The sequence below is a fragment of the Pleurodeles waltl genome, chromosome 2_2, assembly GCF_031143425.1.
Source record: "Pleurodeles waltl isolate 20211129_DDA chromosome 2_2, aPleWal1.hap1.20221129, whole genome shotgun sequence".
NCBI classification, from domain to species: Eukaryota; Metazoa; Chordata; class Amphibia; order Caudata; family Salamandridae; genus Pleurodeles; species Pleurodeles waltl.
In genome coordinates this window covers 232,172,674-232,187,563 of record NC_090439.1, presented here as the reverse complement: position 1 = coordinate 232,187,563, position 14,890 = coordinate 232,172,674, and the positions used below count along the sequence as shown (strand labels likewise).

The 14,890-nt window shown below is 43.3% G+C and overlaps 1 protein-coding gene across 1 annotated transcript in view; it reads right to left on the bottom strand.

Annotated features, from left to right (window-relative positions):
- Nucleotides 1-14,890, bottom strand: part of ADAMTS16 (ADAM metallopeptidase with thrombospondin type 1 motif 16) — a 757,015-nt gene that overhangs the window by 39,109 nt on the left and 703,016 nt on the right. The window contains exon 20 of the mRNA XM_069219698.1: nucleotides 6,966-7,160. Within this exon, the coding sequence (XP_069075799.1) occupies nucleotides 6,966-7,160 (195 nt within the window). The remainder of the gene's footprint in view (nucleotides 1-6,965; nucleotides 7,161-14,890) is intronic.

Below are 14,890 nucleotides of genomic sequence, written 5' to 3'. Positions count from 1 at the left end.
TGTTTATTAAGAAATATTGATCTATGAAACAGGGGAGTTTATTTTTGTTTTGTGTTGGCTTATCAGCCGCTTTTGACTGCGTGATTCATAATAAATTGTGGTCAATTATGGTGTTTAAGTGGATTACTCAATAGTTCAGTTTCTCAGACAACTTTATCAACTGTGCAGGGCAGGTGTATGGTCTGGAATAAAGGGTGAATGCACCAAACCATTCAGCATAGGGATTGAGGTGACAGGGGTGTGTCCTGGCACCTTTTCTTTTTACATTATATATAAATAGTTTGGGTGGGACACTGAGTGCTGAATGTAAAAATCTCCCTCAAATAGGACACCATCCTGTCCCTGCCCTTCTCTATGCTGATGATGCCGTGCTTATGGCCTGTACGCCCTTAGCATCACAGCAGCTACTAACAAACTTTGTATCCCATATAGAGACTTTAGGACTTGCCGTAAATAAGAGTAAGAGTTCTGCCATGAGGGGTGGGAACAAATTGATTAAGTTAAGAAACTTAATGATAAGTGGCGCCAGAATTGGTAACAATAAAACGTTCTCGTATCTGGTTATGTTTGACAAGGCAGTGTCATGGACAAAGGCTTTAACTACAAGGAAGTTATGTTTCCAGAAAGCGACGATGGCACTATGTAATTGTGCCTGTAAACTAGGGAAAAAATAATTGTGGAGCTGCTTACCATCTATAAGGCTAAGTGCTTGTCGACAGCCCTGTATGGGGCAGGACTTTGGTGATACATCAATTGTTATCCTCTGCAAGTGATAGAAAACATGTTTTAAGATATCTTTTGTGTCTTTCTGCTAGGTTTTCATCCTGTGTGTGCCAATGCCGAGCTAGGGGTCCCATTTATAACTGATATAGTGAAGATCCAGCCATCTCTATTATGGCACAAGATATGGACATGTGAGCATGAGGGTAGAATTGTGAGATCGTTCAGGATTGCTTCAGATCGACTCACGCTTTCAATGTTCCATGGTTAATGTATATTAAGAACTTTATGGGTAATCTGGGGCATCAAGAGTATTTTTATCAACGGGAAATCTTAGAGTCAGTTACAAGGAAGTCCTTTAAAAATGCGTGTTTCTCCCTCTTGGAGGAGCATAGACTGTCAGTTGAAAGCCGAAAGCCGAGTGTAATGAAAAACCAGCTGATATTAACATCTTTTGTCATGCAACCCTATTTAGAAGCGGTAAATAATGCACAGGACAGATTTGTTTTCATTCGAATTACATTGGACATCTTCCACTATTTATTAATGTTTCAAAAAAAGAACAACTGGTCCTCCTCTCTGGAGAGATGCCGGTGTGATAGTGTATCTATGCAAACCACCTTTCACACTCTTTTCTTCTGCAAGTTGCATGAGACAAAAAGGAAAATCATAATTTTGCCATTGTTAAGATCTCTCGATTTTACCCAATGTCGCCCACCATATGCGCTCCTACAATTTTTGCCATCTATTTTTATCTGCCACATTATGTCAATTTTTTTATGGGCCATTGAAAAGCAAAGAAAAAAAATGTACTTATAATCGATTCATGGGTATACCATACTGTAGATTGGAATGTGTATTTGTTGATTGTCTTTGTTGTTTTAAAAAAGTTATTTTAAATAAGTATGCTTTTATGATTTTGTTATTGAAAAATCGAATAAAGCTTATTTTTCTTCTTTTAGTGGTTGAGTGCCCAATATGGATGATTGTATAGTTTCTACAATATATTGTCATGTTTCCCAACTTTAATTACAGCACTGCTGAAATGATCAACTCTCTTAACTGTGAGAAGTTGCTATCCTTTAGTAGAATGCAAGACTCCTGAGCTGTTATAGTACTTTGCTGTGACTAACTTGAAGGTCAGTAGACCAAGAGGTCGGTAAGTATCACTTAGCCACTGGTGCAAGGAAGATGATGTTTAACGAGGGACTACAGACTTTCTAGTATACATTTGCTTCTACAAAATAGATTTATAAGAAGGCAGAAGAGTTTAATATGGAGCCTGGCACACGGGTCTGAACCCATCACTACGGCATGGAATGTAAAGTCCTATTCTTTTAGTAAGCCCCCAACAGAAGGTTTGTGTGCAGGTGGGGTTAGAATTTCTCTAAGATTCCTCAGACATCCCTAATAGAGATCTGGTTACAATACACTTTGAGTCCTTTAATTCTATTATTAACTTTGCTTGTGACCTATGTCTATATTCATGTGATGAGTGATTTGTCTTGGCACATCTTTCGAAACTCCCCTATAAGGCTTATGACTGCAACATTGATCATTCTTTCAGAGTGACAGTTTACCTGGTGGATACTAGAAAGCAAGTGCTTATAAGTCTATCTCAAAATACTTTTTCTGAATAGGAGGAGCTATTTCTATAGATATACACATAATAAGCAGTTTAATTGGCCTTGGTTTTGTTCCTCCGTTACGTCTTTAATTTCAATTGTATTCTTCCCTTAATTAGGTCTAAATAAAAACAAATGCAGAAAGTGTGTTTTTATTACGCCCTTCCCCCAGCTCAATATCTCTCTGAGGCTTCCGTTTTTAGGTAGCAGCCTACCAGACAGCTGCTCTGGTTTGCTGAAGACATTGTGGAGACTTTCACAAAGTTGACCTAGGAATACATACCATTTATTGATTACCATTGGCTTTCTAGTTTGTAGCTCACATCTTTTGGCTTTCTATTTGCAGTCTTTATGTGCTTTAGGCCCTCCTGGTTCAGGTTGTCTCACCTGTTGCCTAAACTATGTTTACTGTATTCTTCCAGAAAGTCGATTCTTTTAAACAGGCCTCTAGATCTTGTTCTTAACTTGTCACATTTGCTGTGCATTCAAAGACAAAGGTCAAATGTCAAGCTCTATCTTCTAGAAACCTTGGTGTTTATTTTTCTTTCTCTGACTTCAACGTGAGAGAATTTATGCAATAATCCTGATGAGTACCCGTGTAAGATGAGAACTGATGTTGTTTTTTAATAGCATAGAACAAAAAAGTTAAATGGTCTGATGTTTCAGAATATATCAGAATTAATAGTACCTTTTGTATTTCTGATGTGTGGTGGAAACAAATATTTGAATACAATCAAACACTTTAATACAATAGGTAGTGACATTTGCAAACATTATCAGTTGTGTGCAGTAAACTGTATTTCAGTGCAAATGTAGTTGTCATTTCGATTGAAATGTGTTTCTGTAATGGCAGTTTGGTAAAACAACATGCATTCTCCACACTACACTACATTTCATTCTTTGACACTCCACTCCACTGTACGACATGCCACTCCATTCTAAGCCCCTGTACTGTAAGACACTCTGCAACACGCCTCAACTCCATGCTACTCAAGTCTATGCCAAGCACTCCATGACACTGCACACTACTTTACTCTATGCACCTCCACTCAACACTACTTACCCAACTCCACTCTACCCCACTCTAATCTAGTCTATCCCACTCCATTCAATGTACCCCAATCTATCTCACCCCACTCCGCTACAATCTACCCTATTCAACTCCACTCCAATCTACCCCAACCCAGCCTACCCACCCCAATTTACCACCCCACCCCAATCCACCTCACACCATGCCACTCCAATCTACTTCACTTCAATCTACCCCACTCTAACCCATTCTTCCCATTCTAACCCAATTTATCCCACTCCAACTCAATCTACCCCACTACAACCCATTCTAACCCAATCTGCTCCACTACGATCCAATCTACCCCATTCCACTACTCCGTACCTCACTCCAATCTACCCCACCCCACCCAGTCCACGCTAATCTACCCTAATCCACTCCATGCCAAACTACTTGAGTCCAATCTACCACACTCCACTCAATCTAACCCAATCAACCCACCACACTCCAATCTAACCCACTCCACCCCAGTCTACTGCACCCCACTCAAATCTACCCCATTCTGCTCTTATCTACCCCAGTCTACCTCACTCCACTCCAATCCAGTCCAATCTACCGCACTCCAATGTACCACCAACCCACTACACTCCAATCTACCCGAATCAACACCAATCTACTCCACTCCACTCTACCCCGTCCATTTCACCTCATTCCATTCCAGTCTACCCCATTCCACTGCAAACTCCACTGCAAACTATACAACTCCTCTCCACTCGATTCTACCCCACCCCACTCTAACCTACCCCACTCCACCACAATCTACCCATTCCAGTCTACTATACTCCACTCTACCATTCTCCATTCCACTTTACCACACTGCTCTCCACTTTAATCTAAACTATCACACTGCACTCTAATCTACCGGAGTCTATCCCACAATACTTCACTCCAGTCTACCACACTCCACTCCACTCTTCCCAATTCTATCTCACTCCAATCTATTCAACTCCACTACAATCTACCCCTCTCCACCCTACCCCAATCTACCCCAATCTACCCCACTCCACTCTACCCACTCCAAGCCACCCAATCTACCCCACACCACTCTACCCCAATTAACCACACCATAATCACCCTATCCCACTCCAATCTACCCATTCCAACCTAATTTACGGAAGTCTTCTCCAATCTACTTCCCTCCACGTCAGTCTACCCATGTCACTCCAATCTACTCCTCTTCAGTCTACCACACTCCACTCCAATCTACCCCCTCCACTCCAATCTACTCCTCTCCACTCCAGTCTACCCCACTCCAATCTGCCCTGCTCCAATCTACCCCCCTCCAATGTACTCCGCTCTAATCTATCCCAATATAGTTTACTTCACTCAACCCCGATTTAACCCTCTCCAATCTACCCCACTCCACTCTCATCTACCTCACTTTACCCCACTCCTCCCCATCTCAAACTACCCCACCCCCTCTCAATCTAGCCCACACCCCTCCAATCTACCCTGCTCCCCAATGTATCACACTCCACCCCACACAAATATACCCCACTCCACTTCACTCCAATCTATCACACCCCACCACAATCTAACCTACTCCACCCTAATCCACCACACACCAATATACTCCACCACACTCCACCCAACACTCCAATCTATCCAACTCCATTCCAATCTATCGTACTCAAATCCACCAATTTACCCCACTCCACCCTAACCTATCCCACTACACTACACTCTCCTCCAATCAATCTCACTCCACTCCAGTCTCAACTCCATTCCAATTGATCCAACTACAGTTCACCCCACTCCAATCTGCCCCACTCCACTCCACTCGACACTACCACATGCCACTCAAATCTACCCCAGTCCAATGTAATCAACTTCACCTAAGTCCACCACACCACACTCCACTCTACCCTACCCCACTCCACCCCAAACTACCTTACTCCAATCTACTCCATCCAATCTGCCCCACTCCAATGTACCCCAATCTACTCCTCTCCAATCTAGTTAATTCTAATAAAGTCTACCCCACCCCATCCCAATCTACCCCACACCCCTCTATCCAACTCCACTCCAACCTACTCCACTCCAATCTATCCTACTTCACTCCATTATACCTCACTCCAACCTACCTCAATTTACCCCACTCCAATCTACCCCAATTACTCAACCCCAATCTACCCCAATCCACTCACTTCATTCTACCCTACTCTTTATCCACTCCAGTTCACACCAATCTACCCCACTCCACTCTACCCCAATCTACCCTATTCCACTCTACCCCACTCCAATCTACCCCACCCCACAGCACAGGTGGTGTACAACATGACTAAAACACAATCGCATAGGCCTATTGGCTTTGTCAATGCTTATTTAACCTCTGTGCCTTTTTCCCAGCATTCAAAGTCACATCTAGCTAGGATCGTAAAGAGGGTTGCAGGAGGGAGGGTGTTGAGGTACTGAACGTTGTATTGTGACTGTATTAAGAAATGGTCAAACACAAAATAGTTGCCAGTCTTCTAATTCTTTGAGCACAAATATTTGTTTCCAGATGTGGCACCTTGATCTAGTCCTGCCTTCACAATATTGAAGGCAAACTGCCAAAACTCACTGCATTTAAAATTGAACTGCAATTGTCAAAAGTAATGTTATATCTATCATCTCCTTTTTCAAGCATGAAAAATATAGTAATATGGATTTTATTTAAAAAGAGCTTTCCACATCTATGTCTGATTCACAAAATTAAACTTACACTTTTGTGTGAGTTTACAGTTGTTTGCTATTCACAAGGGGATTTATGAGTATCTTTACAAGTGCGGAGTCTCTGCATATTAAAACAATAGTTCTTTTTAGGTTGGGCAGAGCAGCGTGCAAGCACTGCTTTTCCGACGTGTTGGTATCTATGTGGGCTTTAAACCACGCTCACCTCACGTCCATCACTTTCACTCATTTGTGGGCTCACCTTTCAAAAAACCTTTATTATTGTTGGTAAATGCTTTACGTTTGTCCCTCCTTGGGGCGGTTTTGTTACCGCCTTGGGGACTGACCCTGTTACATGGATAATTGCACGTTTGCCGAAATGTTTGACTGCAAGCAAACTTCTTTTTCCCTTTGAGTGTCGTCTTTGTGCTCATGCTCATGGCAGCCATAGCACTTTGAATCTGCTTGCTTATGTAAACTGTTTTAGTTTTCATTTTTCCTTTTGTGTATCTCCTTCGCGCTCACGGCAGCTGTGGCGCTTTGAATCGGCTCATTATCTAAACTGCTTTATTTTTCATTTTTCCTTTTGTATGTCTCCTTCATGCTCACACTCATGGTGGCTGTGGCACTTTGAATCCGCTCGCTTATGTCAACTGTTTTACTTTTCATTTTTAATGTATGTGGCAAGAAAAGTCACTTTAGGAATTTACAAGCCAATAGCTCTAACTCGGGCAAACGTTTTTATGTGCAGAAACTCCTCACTGGTAAATAACCTACTTGTAAATCCCTTTGTGAATAGCAAACAATAGTAAACTTTCCCAAAAGCGCAAGTTACCTCTGTCAATCAGGCCCCTAGTGCGTACATCTAGATTCTTTGGGGCATGCTCGGTGCTACTCACCTCTGACCAGTTTGACACAAACCACTGCAGCTTCTTGTGCTTGTGGCAACGCTTCAGTAAACAGGCTTCTTGAGTAACAGGCTTCTGCTCCTGAGAGCAGGCAGAGTCTGACAGAATGTACGCTCGGGGGGAGGGGTTGGTACTCTTGCAGGCAACTGTTCGTTTTTTCCATCCTTTTCCACAGGTGCGCGAGCACTAGAAGAAAGGCAACAAGGTTTAATGAAAACATTGTCTTCAGACTCCAGGGTAGAGTAAACCTTCTTAGGGGAGATAAAACTCATTAACATTTTAAATATCTTTGTGAAAACATTTATAAACATTAATATTCACTCTAATGGTCTACCGACATCAGAATATATAAAGTAAAATATGTTTACTTACAGTTCCACATAGAACCCTCTGAATCCCCCGCTAGAAGGAATATTTATTTACTATATAAGTAAATAATAGCCCAATGAGCTGAAAACATGTACATTTCTAGTGCTCCTGCCATACATCTATTCTAGAGACAGCAGATTTAAAGAAGGCAGCAAAACATCAAATGTTTGGATCTCAGCTATTATGCCTTTGCTTGGTTTACATCAAAAATATAATTGGCCTTACTGAAACAATGACCCGTTGGTTGGATAAAATGCTTTAAAATGAATTCTTAATCAAGGCGAAGCACGTTTTGTGATGAACAGTTTGTGAAATGTGTTCTTCTTCCAGATATTCACACCAACAATATAGCAGGGTAGGTTGATCCACCATGTTAAGATCTGCATGTAAGCCATGACGAAACAGCTTGTTTAAGTCCCCCTTATCTATCAGCAAATATACCCCTTTGTCTCATGAAAGTGACAGAGGCCAGACCGGTTAAAAAATGGCACATATGCTTTGTGAGAATATGGACATTCAGAGATCCCATAGTTGGCACGTTCTGCAGATATCATTAATGTCCTGTGAATAGCTGTGCGGAGAACATATCATTACATATATCAGGCACAACAAGAGATTTGCAGGGAAAGTATCTAAAGGAGTACACCATCGGGCAATTTGTTTTCCAAAATTTGAAGTAAAGGGATATGCCGGGGCAAATGAATAGGCAGCCTGTGGCATCAAAAATGGGATTATGGGCCATACATCTCGAGTGAAAGAGAGGGTAGGACCTAATCCAGAGGCTGAGCATGTTCTGTATGTGCGCATGGTATGTATGTGCAGGTAAACGCTTCTGCATCTATTCGGGGTTCTTATCTGTATACGGTGTCAAAGTTAAAGCCGAGCACTTCTGTCTCCAAGATTAGAATGGTTACTCTGCATGATCAAAATTACTAATCCAAATTTAAATGTTAACAAATGTTTCCATTTTCATGGCAGCATAGGCGCAGAGTGGGTAAATCTAAGTAGAATTATTTAACCATGTTGATGTCATTATTTTCTTATTTTGTACTTGTTTGTTCTGTGCATTTCTATCACCCTTTTTCAAAACTGTGCAGATATACTACTGGCTGAAGTTATCCAATACAAGAAATCCAGTGACGTGTTTGGGGAGGAGGCTTCCTGATATTTTAATTTTCATCAAATGTTAGTAATTGTTTACTGTGCATAATGGGACACACCATCATAATTTAAACATTTAATTAGCTCTATTAATTTATTTAAATATAGTGTTTTTAAAAGCTGCAGAAGAGCTGCTTTAGACTGCCAGCGAGGGAGGGAAGGTGGTAAAAGAGGAAGCAGGCAGTTGTGAAAGGAGGAGGCCATGTCCTTTTCATGCCAATGGCCAGGAGGTTAGGATGAAGCATATGGAAAGGCCTGTATAAATAATTCTGATTATGTCCAATCATCGACTTAGGATATTTGCAGACATTTTCTCATTCAGCCAAACTTCTGTACAATCCAATTCAAACTGAGACTGAGATGTGGCAGTTGGAAGCATGCTGCCGAGAGAAGCGGTTGAGTAGCGACCGAAAAGATGAAGCTGTGTCTGAATTTTGTAATAGTTTTGTCATGAAACCAGGTGGCTCACCTGCAGTACTACTGTTGTCATCCTGTTGACAGGAACTAAGGAGGGCTGGTGAGTTCCCCTGCAATGTTAGCAGGTAAATCAGGATCTGTGCTTGCCAACTTTCTTCACCTTTGTTGAAGAACAGTAACCTATCAGTGATTTGTTATTTGTTCAATATTCTTTACATGACAGGAGTACAAAATGTCCATTACTGATGAAGCAGTGGCTATGTGCATAGACAGTGCAGCAACAGAAGAGACAAGATGCATTGAAAGATTAGCACTCCGTGGGCAAAGACGGTGAAGTCAAAACATAAAAAACATAGGTCCTCATTACAAGAGCGGCAGTAAAAAATGCCTACCGCCACAGTGAAGGCTTCCAAGAGACCATCGCCGTGGCTACCAACCGCCCACCATATTATGACCATAGCCAGATTTCCACTACAAGAATGGCGGGAATCCGGCTGTGGCCATACCGGCAGATCGGCAGATGGCGGTAAGGTGGCGCTGCTACCACCAGCAGCGCCACGCCAGTAGACCGCCGCCAGCTGTATTATGACAAATAATACGGCCTGGCGGTGTTCTGTTGGCAGGCGCTGCTGGCGGTAGCAGTGCCCCGTCCCGTCTCCTTCCAGAGGACCCCCTGGCTCCAGGTAAGTCGGGTCTCCGACAGGGGAGGTGGGTGGGGGGTGTTGTGTGTGTGTGTGTGTTGGGGGGGTGTGTGAATGCATGTGTGAGCGTGAATGCAGGTGTGTGTTGAGTGTTGAATGCATGTGTGCATGTACGGATGTGTGAGGGCATGTATGTTGTGAAATGTGAATGCGTGTCTGTGAGTATATTTGGAAGTGTGTGCGGATTTGTCTGTGATTGGATGTATGCATGCTTATATGTATGTGTGAATGAGTGTGTGTATGTGTGTTTCTGAAGGGAGGGATGTGGATATTGGGGGGGTGGGGTGAGGGTATGGAGAGGTGGGGGGTAACTAGAGAGGTGGGGGGAGACCCCTATCAGTGACAAGGAAGGGATTCCCTGTCACCGATATGGCCTACCGCCATGGTTTTCGTACCGTTATAAACACCATGAAAACCATGGCGTTAGGCGGGGTCATAATCCTGCAGGCGGCACAATGGTGGGCGCCGAGCTGGAGATGGATATCTCCAGCCTGGCGGCTGTTACCGCTGTGGTGGTCGGAGTGATGCATTGGCGGGTTGCCTTCAGCCAACCTGCCAGTGTCATAATGTGGCGGTAAGTACCATCAGCCAGCCTGTTGGCAGTACTTACCACCACATTATTGCTAACCGTCGGGGTCGTAATGATCCTCTAAATTCCTGTATCATTTCAGTTTTCCCAAATGTCCTCTCTGGCAAGACTTGCCCATCTTTTCATGCCAATAAAGCATTTTACATTGCTATTTGTTGTACTGGAACATTGGACTCTACCCCTATTCTTTTATCAGCTCTCTAGTCTTAATTTGAGGCCCTCCACGGTAATTATTTTTGCAGTTGGTTCACAAATCATGTAGCAAAATAAACAGGGTTCTTTATCTTCCATTGGATACATGTGCTATACACAAGCTCTCTGAAGTCTGCAAACACAAGGGCCTCACTGGAACAGTCTTCTAAGTAACTCAGGATAATGTCTTGCACGCTGAAAGTCCAGGTCGCGTGCATTAGTTTTAGTCGTGCAGGAGAGGCCCACGTATACAGTCTAAGCGGAAGCCGGGACATGCAGATACGAGCCTGCCTTCTGACTTTCTGACCGGTGAGTACACCGTTTCCAAGTAAGTCTAGATACGCGGGGAGGATAGGACCAGCGGGTATTTGTTTCCTAACTGGATTTAATTCCCATACAGGCAAGGCATTAGAATGTTACACCTGGTTTACACCAAATAGCATGCACAGACATAGCTCTGGCGTGATGACACTGGAAACTGGACACCTATCACTCTCCTCTTGCAGTTTCACGTCTGTATATAAGTGTAGATTTTTACAAAAGATTTGAATAAGTAGTAGTTTTTTAAATCTTTTTTCCCTTTCAGCCACGTTTGATAGCATGTGTACACTTACATGGGGTGACCCAAACATTAATAATTATGACCCCTAATAAGATGAGCAGTTTTGTTTGTTTACTTATTTGCTCCTTAACCCCTTCGCTACCAGGCCTTTTCCCCCTCCTGTTCCAGGCCTTTTTTTGGCTATTTGGAGCAGTCCGCGCTTAGGCCTTCTCAACTTTTTGTCCACATTTTCTATCCAAGCCAAGTTTGTGTCCTTTATTTCCAACATCCTAGGGACTCTAGAGGTACCCTGGAGGAGACCAAGAAATTAGCAAAAATACAGCTAAAACTTTGTTTTTTCAAAAAAATAAATGGGAAAAAGGTCTGCAGAAGAAAGCTTGTGTTTTCCCTGAAAATGGCATCAACAAAGGGTTTGCGGTGCTAAAATCACCATCTTCCCAGTTTTAAGGGACAGGCAAACTTGAATCAGAAACCCACATTTTTCAACACAATGTTGGCATTCTACTGGGACATACCCTATTTTTACTATTTTGTTTGCTTTCAGCCTCCTTCCAGTTAGTGACAGAAATGGATGTGAAACCAATGCTGGATCCCAGACAGCTAAACATTTCTGAAAAGTAGACAAAATTCTAAATTCAGCAAGGGGTCATTTGTGTAGAACCTTCAAGGTTTTCTAACTGAAAGTAACAGCTAAATAAAAGGAAATTGGAATTGAGGTGAAAAAAAGAGCAGTTTTTGTCCATGTTTTCTTCTATGACTTTTTCCAGCTATGGCAGATTTTTAAAAGCAATAGACCATTACTTCTGCCGGACTCCTCTGGTTGCGGGGATATATAGGGCTTGTAGGTTCATCAAGAAACTTAGGTCCCCAGAACCAGTAAAGGAGCTGCACCTTGCAATGGGTTTCCATTGTATACCGGGTATACAGCAATTCATTTGGTGAAATATAAAGAGTGAAAAATAGGTATCAAGGAAACCTTTGTATTTTCAAAATGGGCACAAGATAAGGTGTTGAGAAGCAGTGGTAATTTGCACATCTCTGAATTCCGGAGTCCCCATGCTAGCATGTGAATTACACACCATTTCTTAAATAGACATCTTTTTTACACACTGTCTTACATTTGGAAGGACACAATGTAGAGAAAGGCAAGGGGAAATAACACTTGTTCTGCTATTCTGTGTTCCCCCAAGTCTCCCGATAAAAATGGCACCTCACTTGTGTGGGTAGGCCTAGTGCCTGCAACAGGAAACTAGCATGGACTCATCACATGTTTACATTGAAATCTGACTTGTTTTTTTGGAAAATGCCTAGATGTGGATTTTGGCCTCTAGCTCAGCCAGTACCTAGGGAAACCTACCAAACCTGTGCATTTTTTAAAACTAGACACCTAGGGAAATTCAGAATGGGGTACCTTGTAGAGCTCTCATCAGGTTCTGTTACCCAGAATCCTTTGCATACCTCAACATTTGGCAAAAAAACACTTTTTCCTCACATTTTGGTGACAGAAAGTTCTGGAATCTGAGAGGAGCCACAAATTTCCTTCCACCCAGCATTCTCCTAAGTCTCCTGATAAAAATAGTATCTCACTTGTGTTGATAGACCGAGTGCCCGCGACAGGAAACAGTTCAAAATGCAACATGGACACGTCAAATTTTTACATTGACAACTGACTTGTTTTTTGGAAAGTGCCTAGCTGTGGATTTTGGTCTGTAGCTCAGCCGGAACTTAGGAAAACCTACCAAACCTGTGCATTTTTGAAAACTAGACACCTAGAGAACCCAGAATAGGGTAACTTGTGGCACTCTCACCAGGCTCCGTTACCCAGACTCCTTTGCAAACATTACATTTTTGGCAAAAAACTATTTTTTTCTCACATTTCAGTGATAGAATCAGGGAGGAGACACAAACTTCCTTCTACCCAGCATTCCCCCAGGTCTCCCGATAAAAATGGTACCTCACTTGTGTGGGTAGGCCTAGTGCCCGCAAACATGTCGAAATTGAGGGGGAACCACAGCGGGTCCAAAAGGGCAGTTTGCAAAAAAAGCAGTTTTAGGCTGACAAGTAGGGCAGAATTTTCGTCGGTATAGATGCAACAATGCTGGGTGGTAGGAATTTTGTGGATTCCTGCAGATTCCGGAAGGTTCTATCACAAAAATGTGGTGAAAACGTGTGATTTCAAGCAAAGTTGGAGGTTTGCAGGGGATTGTGGCTAAGAAAATGGTGCGCAGTGCATGTGAAGGACACCACCCTGGACTCACCTAGATGTTTAGTTTTCAGATGTGTCTAGTTTTAGTTGATTTTTCTACATGGCAGTGTCCCAAAGTCCAAAAAGTGCAGCCCTCACCGTTCCAAGTGGAACGATTTTGAGAGACAAACTCTCATGGCCCAAATGTAAAATCAAAACCCAAAATAATCAACTGCTTGTTTGCAGTTGGGATAAGATCTTTTAGTGAGTGGGAGGAGAGCTGTTACCTCTTCAGTTGGGGTGGGGGCATAACCATGCCCAAACTGGTTGGTAGCCACCACCCCATTATTTGTGTTAATTCCCTTGCATCTGTCCCCCGGGGAGTGGCTTGAGGGTAATTGCCCCATCTGCCCACCGGTGGGCAGAACAACTTAGTCCCCGTGGGTGGGCCCCCCCACCCACTTTAAAAAAAGAAAATCTTCCCTGGTGTCTGGCGGGCTCTCTCCCACCCTTGGGGGCCGATGGACCTTACAGAAATAGGCCAATCTACCCCCAAAGGGGGCAGAATGGCCAACAGTAATGTGCCCCCATGAGGAGCGACCCTTGCCCAAGGGGCTGCCCCACAAACAAAACACACAGACCTATCCCTGGTGTCTAGTGGATTCTGCCCCCTTTGGGGCAAATTGGCCTAATACAAATAGGCTGATCTGCCTCCACGGGTGTCAGAAATGGCCTAAATACAATTTGCCCCCCAGGGGAGCGACCCTTGCCTAAGGGGTCACTCCCCATACATAAAAGCATAAAGTCAATAAAAATATATATATATCCCTGGTGTTAAGTGGTTTCTGCCCACCTTGAGAGCAGATTGGCCTAAGAAAAATAGGCTGATCTGCCCCCAAGATGGGCAAAAATGGCCTAAAATAAAAATGCCCCCCTAGGGGAGCGACCCTTGTCTAAGGGGTCACTCCTTATCTCTAAAAAAAAAAAACTTGTGCCTAGTGGCTGCTGTCCCATCTGGGGGCAGATCGGCCTAATTAAAATAGGCTGATCTGGGCCTAATACAAAATTGCACCCCTGGGGAGCAACCCTGGATGAAGGGGTTGCTCCCCTCATTTCTATTTCAAAACAAAACAAAATCCCTCATGTCTAGTGGGCATTTCTGAAGCCCGATCTCTTCATGATCGGGCTGCAGAAATGCTGTGCAAGACATCAAAGGAAAGGAAAGGCCATTCCTTTGCTTTGATGCCTCTCTGCCTGCTTCCACCCCCGATCGGAAGAGAAATGCTTTCATTTCATGCCCATTAGACACCAGGGATTCTGTTTGGGACAGTTAAATGTAGCGGGAGTGGCCCCTTGGGCAAGGGTTGCTCTCATTTGGGGGGCAATATGTTTAACGCCATTTGGGGGCAGATTGGCCTATTTTTTTAGGGCCATCTGACCCCAAGGGGGGCAGAAGCCACGAAGACAAAATGGATTATTTTGTTTTATGTTTTTTTGTGGGGACCCTTGGGCAAGGGTTTCCCCCCCCCAAAGGGAGCACTTGACTAATGGCCATTTCTGATTTTATGTAGGGGCAGGCCCATGGGCAAGGATCGTCCCCCGAAGGGGGCACACAACAGTTGGCCATTTCTGCCTCCCTTGGGGGTAGATAGGCCTAGTTTTTTTCAGGCCCATCTGAAATCACTAAACACCAGGGAACATTTCTAAATGTTTGGTGGTGGGGTGTTTTTCAACTGGCAA